Source organism: Panthera tigris, chromosome B1 (genome assembly GCF_018350195.1).
Source record: "Panthera tigris isolate Pti1 chromosome B1, P.tigris_Pti1_mat1.1, whole genome shotgun sequence".
Lineage (NCBI taxonomy): Eukaryota > Metazoa > Chordata > Mammalia > Carnivora > Felidae > Panthera > Panthera tigris.
The window spans coordinates 27068667-27085270 of record NC_056663.1 but is presented as its reverse complement, the minus strand read 5'-3'; the positions used below and the strand labels follow the sequence as shown (position 1 = coordinate 27085270).

Here is a 16604-nt window from a genome sequence, read left to right as displayed (position 1 = left end):
AAAATACACTGAAAAGCACACAGACCCACAGAGTCTACATACAACTGACCGTGTAAGTTTTACCAGGTTGGGGCAATTACTCCTTCTACTGCCACACCCATTCTTACTCCAAAGACTCCGCTTTAAGTTCTACTGGACCCATCAGTTTGATAAACTCTTAACTGAAGCTTTATCAAACAGATTAGTGGAACACAGTATGGAGAGAAGGATCACGCTAAGAAGTGAACGTTAATCTCCAAACAATACGTATTTGTAGTTCTAACACAGAGGTAAAGAAATTCTACATAACTGTGTAAGCAGATGGTAGCGGTAAATATTTAGGGTGTCTGGTCTTCAGGAGAAACATATGCTGTGCAGTGAAACTGGGCATCTTATATGAAGGAAGGTTAAAATTCTAATAAATGTCATTAAAGATAATCATCTTTGCACAGATTACTGCAGTTCCAAGAGGATTTCAGTATAATAATACATGCAGTAAATATGGTAACTTTTGATGAATTTATGTGACATTTGGAAGTATAATTTTCTTTCCTGTTTGTCCAACTCCAACTAGACTGTTTGCTTTTCTTAAGAGTATTCCCACTCAGACTGTCATCTCTCTGAAATACAGATTTTTGCAGAGGGGATATGAGAAGATGAGGACATTCCTTATGGAGGGCAAGGGGGAAAGACAGTAAGAGAATATGGAAATCACAATGATTAGGTTTTACTTAATAGCTTGTTAGGCTTTTGCAAATCCAGAAACTGTCCTCAGCAATAGTGATTCCAGCTGTGAGAACCCCTGGTATGTACGATCGGGCATCTGTGGGTTTTTATAATCAAATAGGGACTTAGTGAATGAACAGATAAGCACATGAACATTCATCCTGCAGGATTATTCCTGTGTGATTCAGGCCTGAGTGGGCCTGGGTGACTTCCAGGCAGTCAGTTTCAACAGACATCATCAACACACTGCAAAACACTCCCCTTCCTCGTCCTCTTTCAGCTGATGATTACAGTTCCAGTGCTTGGAGAATGGCTCTGGACTCTCACTGCGGGGCTTTAGCTAGTCAATCAAATTCTACGAAACCGTATGTACCAAGAGCTGAACCATTTACCTGAATATTTTTAAGATGCGGACGATAAACAAAAGCAAGCATGATTTCTATGCCTGCAAATAAAAAGCCTCCTGGGTCTTACGGTTTCTAAAAGCTCTATCATCTGTAACAATAAATATTAAATGAGCAGCCATTACACACCTATTACTGCACTAGACAATGTGAGGAGAACAGGGAGCTGTAAAGAGCACGGCCCTTGACCAAAAAGGTAGTTAAGCTTAACTGGGAAGGCTAGAAACGCGCTGAACAGGAAGACTAAGATTGTCCTAAATTATGTTGTTGGTTAGGTATCTACTTACTTCATGCACAGTATGCATTTGATAGAATAGTAAATGTCAGTGAAGTTTTCTAGACTTGAAATGTAGCATGCTCACCCCATAGGATGCTGCGTTATGAAGAGGAATTAAACCACCTTTGTCTTGGGCATTAACATCTGCTCCGTGCTCCAGAAGATATTCAGCTACCTCCAGGTTATTGTAGCCTGCTATTAGAGTGGAAGAGGCGAACATGTCAGATTAAAGAACTATATATTTCTATCTATGTATACAAATCACAAGGGCTGAAAAACGTGACGATTTTAATACTTTTTGCTCATCTGAGCAGCTGATACTACTCTCACGTGACTAAGAGCCTTTATGATAAGGCGTCATACAAAATGAAGCCAATCAAAAGCATTTTACTATTTCTGTCCAGCGTCTCCCTCATCTTCTGGTGAGCTGTATCAGGTATCCGAGCAAGCACCGTGAGCCTCAGGGGGGCTGGGGGCGCTCACCCGCCAGGTGCAGAGGGGTGGAGTTTCTGCCCTGGGTGTCCCTGCAGTTGATATTCTCTGGCGTGCAGAGCTTCTGCACTCTCGCCAGGCAGCCTTTCTTGGCAGCGTCCAGTAAGGCGGCGTCTCCCCTCAGCAGGTCCTGGATGTCCGTGTCTCCCTCTTTTACCAAATCTAATGGTGTGTTTCCATCTCTGTTCTTTTTGGTTGGGTCTGCTCCATGCTAAAACAACAACGAGACAAAACCAAATGGGGTTTGTATTTTCTATAGTACCTTTCTTAAGGTCTTTTTAATTTTTAACTTCACCTTCATTCACCCAAAGAAAGGTATCTATATCCTGTATGCATTTTGAAAAACAGAGGCAACACCCGCCTTTTCTTTGTAAATTCCCTGCTCAGCAATATGGTGGATCAGCTTTGTAGCTACTTCTCAGTGGAAAGTCTAAGTCTTAGGATCAGTGGTGACAATGAAGTGGGGAAGGGGCTGGGCACCTTTTCTGTGTCATGTCATATACTTTCCCAGACACCACGCTGTCTCCGGAAACCCCTTTTCCTTTTAAGAGCAGCCTGGATATTACTTTTTGACCAGATTTTAATGACATAAAGATATTTAGTGTGTATAATGGGAAGGAAGTAAGAAGAGGAAGATACACCAGTGGAAAAAGTACTTGATTCTAAATGCAATCAATACCAAAGTCTGCTAATTTTTTACTGTTTTCATTTTAAGTCTTAACACCTCATGTGAAATTAGGTGTAGATGTGTTAACAATGGATTTGATTTTAAAAGTTGAATCATCTACACCTACAACATGAAATGAATAAAAGTCAAGGACCTTTATTATGGGCCTGACAGACTGCTACCAGCCCACTGGAGAAATTCAGAATAAACCAAACTAGACAGTGAATTCACAGTGACCTGGAAGTTCTTTGTTTGTTTGTTTTTCCTGGAAGTTATTTCTTACCACCTAGTGAAGGTAAAAATGAGTATCAAATACATTATTATCCTTAAGACTCATAAAAACATATTTAATGGCATAAAGGTGGTGGGGACAAGAATTCTATTTATGTTTAACCAGCATAAGCTTTAAAAAAAAAAAGACAGAAAACTACACAAATATATGTCTGATCATTTCTCACATCTTTTAATCCACAACATTATGTTAGTTTCATATAACTATTAGTTCCTACTATCTTGTTGCTTTCCCCCAAATTTATATGAATAACTTTGTTTAAAGATTACTTTGTATTTTAATAAAAATCTAATATCAAAGTTTTTATAAGACATGTATGTTTAATGTTGGATAATGAGCAATGAGTTTGTTAATACAGCTACTAAGAAAAAAAATCAAAGTTGATTGAAAAACTTGTTTCTCCTTCTACCATGTTTTCTGATATTAATACCACAAGTATAAGCAATGCAAACAAATGCAACTCTTTCCAAGACCTACCTTGATGAGTTGTGATGAAATGAGCTCATCAGATCAGCTCAGAAAGATACTTCAGACACTATTCAAAGCTATGCAAGTATCATGTTATCACACTCAAACACGCCCCTAAAATAGAAATTGTAAGCAATCTCTACAGCACTTATTGTACTTAATAATTCACTGTGATGTAATTTTCCATACTAACCGAAAAGCCAATGCAATTACTTTATATTTTATAATTTTAAAAATTACATACTTTTAAAAGGAGCTTGCAGATTTCATATTTTCCTTTAGCTGCTGCTTCATGCAGAGGGGTAAACTTCCATAAGTCCGCCACATTGACAGAAGCCCCATGCCTTACTAAAAGTTCCGCTACCTCATAGTGTCCATATGAACAAGCATTATGAAGGGGTACCAAGCCACTAAACAAAAGAAAATTATTTTTAAGACATGTAACAGATCTTTGTGTTAAGATGATACTTATAATAAAAATGATGTTAATTCTTCTTTGGCAGTGACTATGATGAGCACTCACTTAAAAAGAAAGAATTCTCCCTGGGTCTTGAAGATACAGTCACCCATTTCCAAGTAAGGATTAATAATTTCAAAAACACCCCTTTCAACACAAGGATTTCCCCTAGCCTCTTGGTGATGGGACAGAAATTTCACAGCAATCCTATGCTTAGAACACATACAGACAGACCCAGAGAAAAGGTTCCATCACAATATTTTTAATTAAAAAAAATTTTTTTTAAGTTTATTTATTGATTTTGAGAGAGAGAGTGCAAGCAGGGGAGGGGCGGGGAGACAGAATTCCAATCAGGCTCCACCTTGCCAGCAGAGAGCCTGATATGGGGCTCAAACCCACAAACTGCAAGATTCATGACCTGAGTGGAAATCAAGAGTCGGATGTTTAACTGACTGAGCCACCCAGGCGCCCCTCCATCACAATATTTTTAATTCAGGTTTCATCCTGGTGATAGGGAGAGCAACACTACAAAGTGATTTCAGGAATATTTAACCAATAATCTGGTTTCATCCACTCAGATTTTCTTCCATTTGGGTTTTCCTAATGAAAATGGTATGCCTACTTATAAAATAGACAAAAAAATTTAACTAATTTACTCAGTCAAGTTCTACCTTCTGTCTATCGTTTTTATTTCTGAATTACTAATAATTCAGCAGTGGCTTCAATGCACAGATTTAATATTTAGACGTTAAGCAATGCAAAGTCAAAATCCAAGTGATCCAGGAACTGTAGTATTTGGTGAGGAAAATAATGACACCAACCATAAACTCTAGTTGCATGAGAAATCTAGCCACCTCAGCTCATGAACAAACTATTCTGAGACAACTCCAAGCTCTGGTTAGAAGGCAGCTGGCATTCTAAAAGGATAGAAAGCCGTTCCTATAAACAGGGTGCAATGAAAGGATAAGCTTAAGTTGCACTTAAAATATAACAAAAACAAGGTATCAAATGTTTTTTTTTATTTAGAGATCAGTACTTTTGTTTTTAATATTTTGAGATAAAACATATTAAGTGCTGGGGCACCTGGGTGGCTCGGTTGGTTAAGCGTCTGACTTTGGCTCAGGTCATGATCTCTCGGTGAGTTCGAGCCCCGCATCGGGCTCTGTGCTGACAGCTCAGAGCCTGGGGCCTGCTTCGGATTCTGTGTCTCCCCCTCTCTACCCTCCCCCTCCCCCACTCATACTCTGTCACTCTCAAAAATAAAAAATAAAATAAATAAACATTAAAAATACTAAGTGCTAACTACAATGGGCAGTAGAAATAAATGTTGGTTGCTCTCCAGTGGACTATAAAACTTCAAGTCTGATGTATCCCTTTTAAAAGATAAATCCATAATGGTTAATTAAAGTCTAAATTGTGTGGTTTAATTCTACAGTACTCTGATATGTAATTGCACAGAAAAGTGCTTGCTTATTTCTATTTTGAGATGATATGAAATTAACTCAGAATATGGAAGCTCATTTCAGTTAGAACTTCCTTCTTGCATCACTAAATAGCTGCCATGGCTGCTTTAAACTCTGACTAGATAAATTAAAATAATTTAGTAAACTAACATAAAAATACAGAATATCTGAGTTGGTAAAAATAAAATTATGTGTCTATTAATAGCAATGACGTTGGGATGGATGGCTTCTTTTGGAAAGAGATTATACATTTTTAATAGCAAAAAAAAAGGACACACAATAAATTATAAACTATATAAACATATTCATACAATGCAGGAAAATACTATGATAGGCATTACAAAGATGAGATGAACAATTAAGTACAGATATGGAAAGCCATTCAAGACCTATTTCTGGGTGAAAGAGCAAATTACAAAGCAGGCTGCATGGAATGGCATCCGCATTTATGTTAAAAACGAGCCCGACCCCCCACAGCAGCATTCCCACTGCTTTTAAAAAGTCTGGAGGATTACAACAAAATTTTTATCTAGAAGGTGGGGTGACAGGAATTTTCGTTTTCTATACTGTATGTTTCTATTAATGCTTTAGGTTTTAAAAAAGCATGCATGACTTTTTTAACAGGGAAAAGAATCTGAGACTTCAACCACATTTTAACAATTTTTAAGTCCCAAACGGCTCAATTCTAGCACCTACCCTTTGTCTTTGGCGTGGACATCGGCCCCGTGGTGTAGGAGGTACTCCACAACAGACACACGATTGTAGCCTGCTGCAAAGTGTAGAGGTGTAGAATGCCGACCCTCCAAATCTCTGCAATTCACATTTTGAGGGCTGCAAAGTTGCTTTAGTGACACACACACACAAAGGACATTAATATTTATTCATAGGTTTTGCTCCAAAATACCGCAGGCATCTTAGATAAACTGTAATTTTCTAATGAATATTTATTTCCAAAGATTGGATCACGCAAGTGATGTTTAAAAATCAACACTATGCCTGGCTTCACAGTGTCTACAAATGTTCTTACTGTTTACAGAGCAATTTAATCTTTTTTTCATCATTTCCTGGCCAAAATCCTAATCGAAAAGAAAAACCCGGCATAAAGCAAGGCTTTCCAAGGCAAATGATGCCTTCATTTTTCATCCTCACAGGGCGTTTCTCCCTGAGACTGACCGCCACAGCGTGTCTACGGTCCTGCACGCGGTCGGCCACTCCTTCCTCAAGCAAGACCGACCCTGCTTGACTGCAGAACCACCCAGAGCTCCTGGCTCTGCGGATATGGCAAGCAGAAAGCCTCCAGAAAAAACAAATTCTGCCTGGGCCACCCACTCGGCCCCCTGACCCACTACAGCAAAGCCGGGCAGTCACCAGGGCTTGAGCTGATCTTTGGGAGATGTCCGTCTGACTCATAGAGTCAGACTGATTTCAGTCATGCTCTAGTGTTTCGCCTTCCCTTTCGTCTCCTTCCGAATGCTACTGTCTCAGCACAAGCTCCATTCTGTCTGCTTACACGGCAGTGGGAAGCAAAGAAAGGCCAGTAGGCTGTGCCACTGGCGGTGATAGATGAATTATAACGGTATGTGAATAATAATCCACAGTTTATTTAGAATCTCATGTTCTTTCAGTGAGAGAATTACTGTCCGTGAAGGGGCTCATCATCTCCATCTCACAGATAAATACACCAAGGTTCAGAGAGGCTAAGTAGCTTGTCCTCTTTCATAGAGCTGGCGAGGTAAAGGTTCCATGAAGACCCAGACCCGGTTTTCCTGATTTGTGATCTCTTGATCTTTCTGCTCGATCCCTGCTTACTGTCTTAGTTGCCCTCGTTCAGGGAAGTGATGTTAAAGAAAGGTAATAGAAGAACAGTCAAAAAAGCCGAGACAACAGTGACATTTTCTAGGCTACAAGGTATGACGGCAGGACTTTCCAGGCATTTGACAATCTTGCTGCCACTCCTGCCACTGTAATGAGCTACGATTATATAAAAACTAGGACCTTGGAAGGCATCTGTTTCTACGGATTTACTGACGAGGCGCCTTCAACGTTGGTAGGGTAGAAACAGGGCTTTTCAGGTGGTACAATGCTTACATGACAGAAGGAAGTCTGGGCCATAAGGGAGAGCCTACGATCTCATCAGCTCTATGTGGAAAAGCCCCAGACTCTAAACTCCGAAGAGCCACTGTCATCTGGCCAGGTCATAATACATCTTATCCTTTCACGACAAGTGAATCTGTGGCTACATTAATACATATACTATAGAATCAAAAAACAGAATAAACACATAAAGTAAAAAGAAAGGATACAAACATTGGTAGCAAACACCTTCTACTGGTATCCTACGTGATGAAAGCTGCTTCATGCTGCTGCTGGTGGCTCTTTAGGCTGTTATACTCTAAATTCACTTTTTTTCCATGCAGAGAATATTGGCAAAACAGGGATGAGGTAGGGAATAAAACACAGCTCATTTAGCCAGGTCCCCAAAAATAAAAGCTCATTTTGCTTATTAAATATTTGATTTCTAATATTTGGAAGTTCTTCATTCTCTGTTCCATTTCACTTTCTTTTGAGTGCCAAAGAATTTCACATCTTTCTCACCTGGTCTCCACAGTTTCAGTCAAGCTGTCTGCTTTACTCAGCAGACAGCCTTGCCTCTAATTCCTAATTTTTAAAAATACTTTCTGAAGCCTATAGGGAAAGCAACCTACCACACTTAATTCTCAGTCTGTCCTTTGCTTTTTTTCTTCTACTTCCATTCCATTCATAAAAAATTATTTGGCCTTTACTGTGAATGGATTGTTTCAGAAACCTGAAAGCTGTGGTATATTTGCCTATCAGTACATACAGAACATGTGGAATTAAAAACTACATATTCGGGAAATACTAAACGATTAATTTAATGATAATGGGCACATGTAGTAAGTCTGGAGCCCAGATTATCAATGCTGTGATGCAGAAAAGGAGTCCTGATCACTTTTCTATTTAAAGATTTTTTTTTTTAAGTGTATTTATTTTGAGACACAGAAAGAAAGAGAGTGCAAGAGGCAGTGTGTGTGCACGCATGAGCAGGGGAGGGGTAGAAAGGGAGGGAAAGAATCCCAAGCAGGCTCAGGCTCTGTGCTGTCAGCACAGAGACTGACACAGGGCTTGATCCCAGGAACCATGAGATCATGACCCGAGCCGAAACCCAGAGTCAGATGTTTAACTGACTGAGTAACCCAGGTGCCCCTAAAGATTTTCTGTTATTAGGATACATTTCAAATGACAAGAAGCATGTAATTTTAATTATGAAAATAAAAAGTATATAATTTTAGATCTAAGAGAACTTTAAGATTTCTCCCCAGTGGCTATTACAACTGAAATTTACTATTTTTTCTTTAAATAACTTAGATGTTCTTGTAAGATGGAAGAGATGTTAGAAATGGCCACATACTGAAACAAAAATAAAATTTCTGCGCATTTATTGTCATTTTCAACCAGAAAGAATGCTAAAGGTAGTTTGCTAAAAATCACAAAAATAGAGTTTGCTTAATAAGTGACAAAGTTTAGTTTGTAAAAAATAAAGTTACGACTATCAGTCCCAATTTCACATTAGCCTTTCTTTAAAAGAAAGAAAGAAAGAAAGAAAGAAAGAAAGAAAGAAAGAAAGAAAGAAAGAAAGAAAAACAAACGAAACCACAAGACCAACCCCTAAACAAGAACAAAATGCCACCTCTTTCTATCACCCCTGCATGAGTGGTTACAGATAGGAAGTGTATTTATTTATTTAATGTTTTTTCATGTTTGAAAGACAGAGAGAGACAGAGCACAAGCAGGGGTGGGGCGGAGAGAGAGGGGGACACAGACTCTGAAGCAGGCTCCAGGCCCTGAGCTGTCAGCACAGAGCCTGACACGGGGCTTGAACTCACAAATCGCGAGATCATGACCTGAGCCGATGTCAGATGCTCAACCAACTGAGCCATTCAGGCGCCCCGGAAGTGTGTGTTTTTAAAAAACATATTCAAGATCAGACTATTATTTCATATTTGAAAAAAATTAAATCTATAACCATGTTTCTATACCACAAACAACGGCTGTTAAAATTTTCCTGGCAAGCAGAGTTACATAGAAAAGAAAATCCATCCTCTGTACATAAGTAATTCCAAATGGTTGCAGGATCATAAGAATGCTTTTCTAGAGCAATTGTTGAGAATCTCTTGGAAAAGTTGAAGAAACATTGTTTTGAAATTTATTGTACTATTATCTGGGCTTGAACTAGCTTAGAAATTTATGAGTGTGGCCAAAAGTAACAGTTTCATTAATATAAGTGAAAATAAAAGAGCTTTCATATAATCAGAAGAAAAGTGACTAAAACTGGTTTAATGGATATAAAGCACGTACTAGGAAATCTTCCTGGTTTATGGATCGACTTTGTTTTTCCCTTTCATTGTTTGGATTTGAATGGTTTCACTTATAAGCTTAAAATGAATTGGTTAGCAAAGTTCAATAGTGCCACCCAAGATGTTAAAAGCGCTGATTTACCTTCACAGTTTCCAAGTCTCCAGCTTTAGATGCCTCTAAGAGCCGATAGTCAACATCAGAAGTGCGTATAGGTGTACTTTCTGAATAAAAGAGAGGAGAGATTAGTGTTAGGTTTTAAGGAATCACAGAGTTAAGAAGGAAAATCACTTGGTGAATGGAAAGAGGGATTAAGGGGTCAGAAATTCCTGAGATATAATCTATGGATTTTCTAAACTGTTTTCAGATGAGAAAAAAGTGGCTTCTTATTTCAATTTACATCCATCTCATCCTAAGCCACATTAAAAAAAAAGTATTTATTCTGAGAGAAAGTGAGAGAGAGAGTGGGGGACGGGGGCTGGGTACAGACAGAGTGAGAGAGAGAGTGGGGGATGGGAGGGTGGGCACAGAGAGAGTGAGAGAGAGAGTGGGGGAGGGGGGATGGGCACAGAGAGAGAGAGAGAGAGAGAGAGAGAGAGAGAAAGAGAATCCCAAGCAGGCTCTATGCTGTCAGCATAGAGTGCAATGTGGGGCTTGAACTTACAAACTGTGATATCATGACCTGAGCCAAGATCAAGAGTTGGATGCTTAAGTGACTGAGCCACCCAGGCACCCCCATCCTAAGCTACATTTAAATAAATTTGAAGACACATAAATCCTTCTCTGTCCCTACTATGCTAGCTTTCAAATCTTCTGGCCAAAACTTGGCAAAAGGGAATAAAGAAACATAGAACACAGTATCAAGAACATCTTTATGACACTTTGGTCTTACAAAGTGCTTTCGCAAAGCTTTGCCATTGATTTTGTTGTGGAAACCTAGGGAAGCCACTCAACTTTCAGTATTCAATGTTTAGCCTTTTTCTTTTTGGCCTCAACTTCCTCAATTTGAAACAGAAATACTACTCCCAAAATTAGTGATCTCAGAAAATATAATCAGTGTACTAAAATTCACATTAATTCACATTTATTGAATGGCTTCAGGGAAATGCAATAAAAAATGTCTGTACAATTGGGAGATGTGACAGAAATGCCAAATGGAATATAATTAGATTAGGCCATTAGGTCCAGATGTATGAAGTTAACAGATGAAGTGTTTTGATTAATATAAACCAAAAATTCATTACACGTAGGCCCAAATAAAAAAATTTTTTAAAGAAAACAATGTACAAATATGTTACTCAAAATATGTTTGTGGACATTACGTTGGCCTTTCTACTGCACATGTGTATACACACTCACGTAACACAAAAGGAGTGAAGTCCAGGAGATCTGGATTTTAACAGTGATGATGGACAAATCACTTAATAGCTTAGTTTTTGCACCTATAAACTGAGTGTTGGGTTCCCTTAAATCCTCTTGCAGATTTAAAATTACATTATCTTTTGATCAAAGATCCTTCCTTGAGTCCTCTGTCTACATGGGAAGATCAAGTGATGCTATGAAAAGGTTTTAGATTTCAGAAGAAACAACTTCAGCTCTTTCTAAAGTGCTTCATTCAGGAAGAGTGGCTTTTACAGCATAAGTTTTGAGAACTCTTCCATAAAAGATAAACTGTGTTTATTTAGTCATGATATTACTTAGCAGATAAAATGCTAAGATTAAAGGGAGGAGAGGAAAATATTTCATTTAATGAAGTACATTTTTGAAACATCAATAAGTATTTTTCTTTAGACAAGAGCTTATTATTCATTAATTTGTGGAACTGTCGAGGAAAGAAATCAAGTCTTGCTCGTCTTCAAGGTTCTTTTCACAGAGAACATTCAGAAAGCATTTGCTGAACTGACTTCCACGATGCTATTTTATACTGGGGTCAGTGTGTCTGGCCCACCATCACTCTTTCTTTGGCTGCCTTTATCCTGTTCTTTGTTGTCTCATTTGCCTCCTTTCTCGGTGTGCACGACTTTGCTGCATTAGTGGGTGAGAGAGTCGGTGTGGATATTATGTCTCTGTGACAGTAATTCTCGCAGCTGGCAGAGCTCACAGAAACATCCTTTGGATGTATATAGGTAATATTTCGCAAAGTGAAGTGACAGTTGTTTATGTCTATAGAGTTAGAACTTTGGATATTTTCAGATTCTAGCATTTGAGGGATACTGCTCGTATGGATAAGTGTTTTCATTCTATCAATTATTTGAAATTGGCATATTGGTCTTGATAGAGACTACTTGCAAAGGGTTATAATTTTACAATCAAGCAAAAATTTTTATGCAAATATAAAAATATCTCTGAGAACTATGGAGAAATTCTTACTCCTTGTCAAAGAGTAGAAAGTAGTTATTTAAAGATATTGATTAATTACTATAGAAATTATAGACCTTTGCATCCATTATAAATCCTGAACAGGCTTAGAACAGATTCATTTCTGGGAACAAAGTAGTAGCTGAAAGGATATGTATACACCCAGGAGCTTCATACAAAGAGAAACAGAATTAAAAGAAGGATATAAAAATGAAGTTAAAAGGGAACATAGGTAAAATAAGAGTAGCTGATATGCAAAGTACTGTATCAGTAAATTCCTTTATGAGCACAGTGGCTTTTTCAGAGTATGAAATTAAAGATTTCACTTAGAGTCAAAGGCTAAAGATAGGCTTCTAATTTTTTCTCCAATTCTATTCTGGCTTACCAGAATTTTAAAAAGAAAATAAAAGAGAAGAAAAGAAAAAAAAAAAAAGAAAAGAGAAGAAACCCAAACTGAAAGTTCCAAAGGTCAGAAGGCAGTTTGCTATTAAAAAACAAACAAAACAGAACAAAAACAAGTCTCCTGTAGACTGGCTGTCACTGGACTGGCAATAGGTCTTACTGACTTATTTCAATGTGCAAATGTAAGTGGGGATTTCAGTATTTAATTTAGCTCTTATAAATCTCCAAATCCCTACCTCTATAAATGATTAGGTAAAAGTAATGGAATAGTCACACTGGAATATACAGTCAGAATAATTCATTCTAGGGTGCCTGGGTGGCTCTGGTTAAGTGAGTGACGTCAGCTCGGGTCATGATCTCGTGGTCCATGAGTTCAAGCCCCACGTCAGGCTCTGTGCTGACAGCTCAGAGCCTGGAGCCTGCTTTGGATTCAGTGTCTCTCTCACTCTCTGCCCCTCCCCTGCTCACACACTCTCTCTCTCTCAAAAATAAAGAAACATTAAAAAAAAAGAATAATTCATGGCAAGGTCTAGCCTAAACATACTGTTTAAAAAAATTTATCTGTGATGCTGGATATATTCTTTATCTATGGTAATATAGTAGCCACTAGTCGTATATGGTTAGGACAAATGATGAACAGATTTAAAATTTTTATTTAATTTTAGTTAATTTAAATTTAGCCACAAGTAGCTAGTAGCTACTACACTGGACACAGCAGAATATAGAGGAAGCAGGTCTGGAGAAAAAAGTCAAATCTTCTGAAATCATGTTTTAAAAATCTGGTTCATTGGGGCGCCTGGGTGGCTCAATCAGTTAAGTGTCCGACTTTGGCTCAGGTCACGATCTCAGGGTTCGTGAGTTCGAGCCCCATGTGGGGTTCTGTGCTAATAGCTCAGAGCCTGGAGCCTGCTTTGGATTCTGTGTCTCCCTCTCTCTGCCCCTCCCCCACTCGTGCTCTGTCTCTCTCGGTCTCTCTCTCTTTTTCAAAAATAAACATTTAATAAATAAATAAATAAATACATAAAATTCTGGTTTATAAAAAGCTGCTGACATTAATTTTGACATAAATACCGCCAACAGTTTACAATTCAAACTTTATTTTATTTTTAAAGTATTTATTTATTTTTAAACTATTTTGAGAGAGAGTGAGCAAGTGCACAAGGGCAGGAGGAGCACAGACAGAGAAAGAGAGAGAGAATCCCAAGCAGGCCCCGCACTGTCAGTATGAAGCTTGATGTGGGGCTTCAACCTATGAACCATGAGATCATGACCTGAGCCGAGACCAAGAGTTGGACACAACCGACTGAGCCGCCCAGGCACCCCTAATTCAAACTTTATTAATGTAAACTATTGGCAATTACTGACTTGAGAGCTGGAAGTGCAGGTTTCTAAAAGTGGATCTTAAACCTGGTATCAACATTATTAGTTAAATGTATCTTCATAAAAATGTTACCCAGAACAGAACTCCAATAACCTGGTATGTATCCTATATGACTGATGCATTCTTTTAGGAGTCATTAGAGATATAAACTGGAATTGGATTAGTAAATTTAGGTACAAGCAAAAAGTCCAGCTAGTACATGGTCCACAGACTATAGATACTCAAGTTGCTCACAGAAATATTAATTTAAAACATTGCATCCTCGGGGCACCTGGGTGCCTTGGTTGAGCATCCAATTCTTGGTTTCAGCTCAGGTCATGATCCCAGGGTCATGAGCTCAAGCCCCGCTCAGCATGGAGCCTGCTTAAGATTTTCTCTCCCTCCCTCCCTCTCTCTGCCACTCTCTCCCACTCGTGTGCGTGCTCTCTCTCTCTCAAATAATTAAAAATTAAAAAAAAATTGTCTCCTCTTCCAAAAAACAATTCCCATTTCAAAACCTTTCTAAGGGCAAGATTTTATCATATAATTCTACTACTGTATTATTTTTCCATATCAATAAAGAATATTAAGAATTAAACCAAAAAGTTCTGGCATATCCTATGTTAAGCATTTAATTACCTATTTAATGTTTTATCTTCCAAACAAACTTCTAAGAAGAATTATCAGAATAATTGAATAAAATATTTCATTTGTGATTCAGTATTTAATTTTATCTTTTACCAGAAGTCATATACTCTAATTGCATTGATTTAGAAGACATTTAAGAAACATTAATGGATCAAATCTGCCTAATTTATTCAATCCTTTCTTCTCCATTTTGTCATTTATCTCTAAATTATGCGTAGTATTATTAAGAATTTTTAACGTGATGGCTATCTGTTTGCCTGATTTATGGTTACAATTTAAAGAAACTAACTGAAAATTCAGCACTAAATGGTTCTTGGTAAAAAGCAGAAGAAAAACATTTAGAATGTTTGAACAAAAATCACACCTTTTGGAATTATATTAGAATTTACTGGGAAGGCAGAACTATTTCCTAGTCAAAGCATGATTACCTCCTTTAAGTAAATGTTCTATTGCTCTGTAGAAACAGGAAGTTAAATGAAGTCATGTTTTTCATAGTTTAAGCTTGAAATCCTATAACAGGAAATTTCATTCCTTTACGATCTTATTAGTTTTGATAGTAAAGGTGTCCTAGATAGGGCTTACTTCAACTCAAGATCAACCATCTAAGACTGAAGTTGAACGATACTACCTCCCAATGAATTAGCCTGAGGAAAGTAAATCCTAACTACTAGCTCTTACAGTGTGGCACACTCTTAGGGGGTTGGTTAGCTCTGATTCAGCTCTAACACATATGAGCTCCACAAGTCTGGAAAGTTCCCTATTTTAGTAGACAGCTGTGATGCTCAACTGTGTTGTACTTTTGGGGGGTCTTTCAGATATTTGTGGGGTATATTTTTATCTTCTAGTGTAGTTTTGCCCAAGCTATTACTATTACAATAATCATAAATTATTTTATTGTAACTTACTGTCATTCTTTATATTATAGTTAGGGCATTTAATATGAGTTTTTAGAAGGTAGCTGTAAAGGTAGGTCACATTATTTATACATTTCATTTCTGTATAAGAAAAGGGGATGTTATAGAATATTCATTACAAAAAGGGGGCACTGTGCCTGATGGCGTAAAGAACTACTGGGTTACAGGCAGGAGAAAGAAACTGGGACTCGGGATTACTAGTCTGTAGCCTTCCTTCTCCATTTAACTCTTCCAGTCGGTTATGTCATTCTAGAGCAGATATAACCCACAGACAAAATAAAAGGGATGGGAAAGAAGAGTCAATTACACCAAATTAATTCTGTCCACCATTTTTTAATAGCTAGACTGTGTTATTTCCTCTAATTTGGGGGCTTGGGAAACTAATCTACTTTCATATCTGTTTACCTTTGATTTCCCTCAACAAGTTAAAGAGTTAAAATATCTAATACTGTCCTAGGAAGGCACTACCATTCGGCAAGATTTTATAATTATATTTAAGCTAGAAAAAAAAAACCAAGATAATCTCATAATGGCACAATGAAGGTAAGAATTACAAAAAAGCAGGTCAGGCTATCACATATGTAAGAACAGTCAATTAAAGATCATTACCATATGAGTGATTTCTAATTTTCTCTATTTGATAGATTTGAGAGCTACCATAATTCCACACTGTTTATATGAGCCTTAAGTCACCTCTGGTTGTCACACCCATGAGTCGGATTTTCAATTTAAAACTGAAAAAACAGAGCATAGGTCTCCTTCTCATGACACCTACCTCACTCCACCAAAAAGCCTGATAGGGAGGGTCTCAGGCTAAACTGGGAGCAAGGAGAGGTATGAGAGATGCTCAGGCAAAGAAAGCCTTCCAAGGAGCTACTTAAAACAAGCGGTGCAAAGTTTGTCTGCTTAGATCGGTGGCCGTGAAACGGGAAGTGGGAAGCCGAGACCTCACCATTCATCTGCTTTAACTCACCGCTCAGAATCTGCTGCACGGCTTCGTTCCCCATCTGCGCTGCCGTAAAGCCTTGTAAGGAGATGATGGAGGGATCGGAGCCGTAACTCAGCAGGAGGCGGCAGGTCTGCAGGTGGCCTGCTAGGGCAGCTCTATGCAAAGCAGTCTGACCAAGAGTGTCCAGTGCGTTCATCTGAAAGATCATTGGGTGGGCACACGGCATTGAGCATCTATTTGTTCCCTTTTACACCCTAGCAAATAAGTTTCTACGAGAAAAATAAATTGTCAAAGGTTTTTGAAAAATGCCACAGACTATTCACTGTTAACCTTTGTTTTCTGCTTCTGAAAAAATATCCCTTTCTTAGTCTCAC

General features: G+C 38.1%; 1 protein-coding gene across 5 annotated transcripts in view; it reads right to left on the bottom strand.

Annotated features, from left to right (window-relative positions):
- TNKS (tankyrase) overlaps positions 1-16604 on the bottom strand; it is a 209714-nt gene that overhangs the window by 35775 nt on the left and 157335 nt on the right. For 4 of the 5 annotated variants that reach the window (XM_042983119.1, XM_042983115.1, XM_042983117.1 and 1 more), the window contains 6 exons: positions 16255-16426; positions 9744-9823; positions 5922-6067; positions 3550-3715; positions 1870-2089; positions 1472-1581 (listed from right to left, as the gene is read on the bottom strand). In XM_042983119.1, the coding sequence (XP_042839053.1) occupies positions 1472-1581; positions 1870-2089; positions 3550-3715; positions 5922-6067; positions 9744-9823; positions 16255-16426 (894 nt within the window). The remainder of the gene's footprint in view (positions 1-1471; positions 1582-1869; positions 2090-3549; positions 3716-5921; positions 6068-9743; positions 9824-16254; positions 16427-16604) is intronic. The other variant, XM_042983116.1, reaches the window with a different exon arrangement.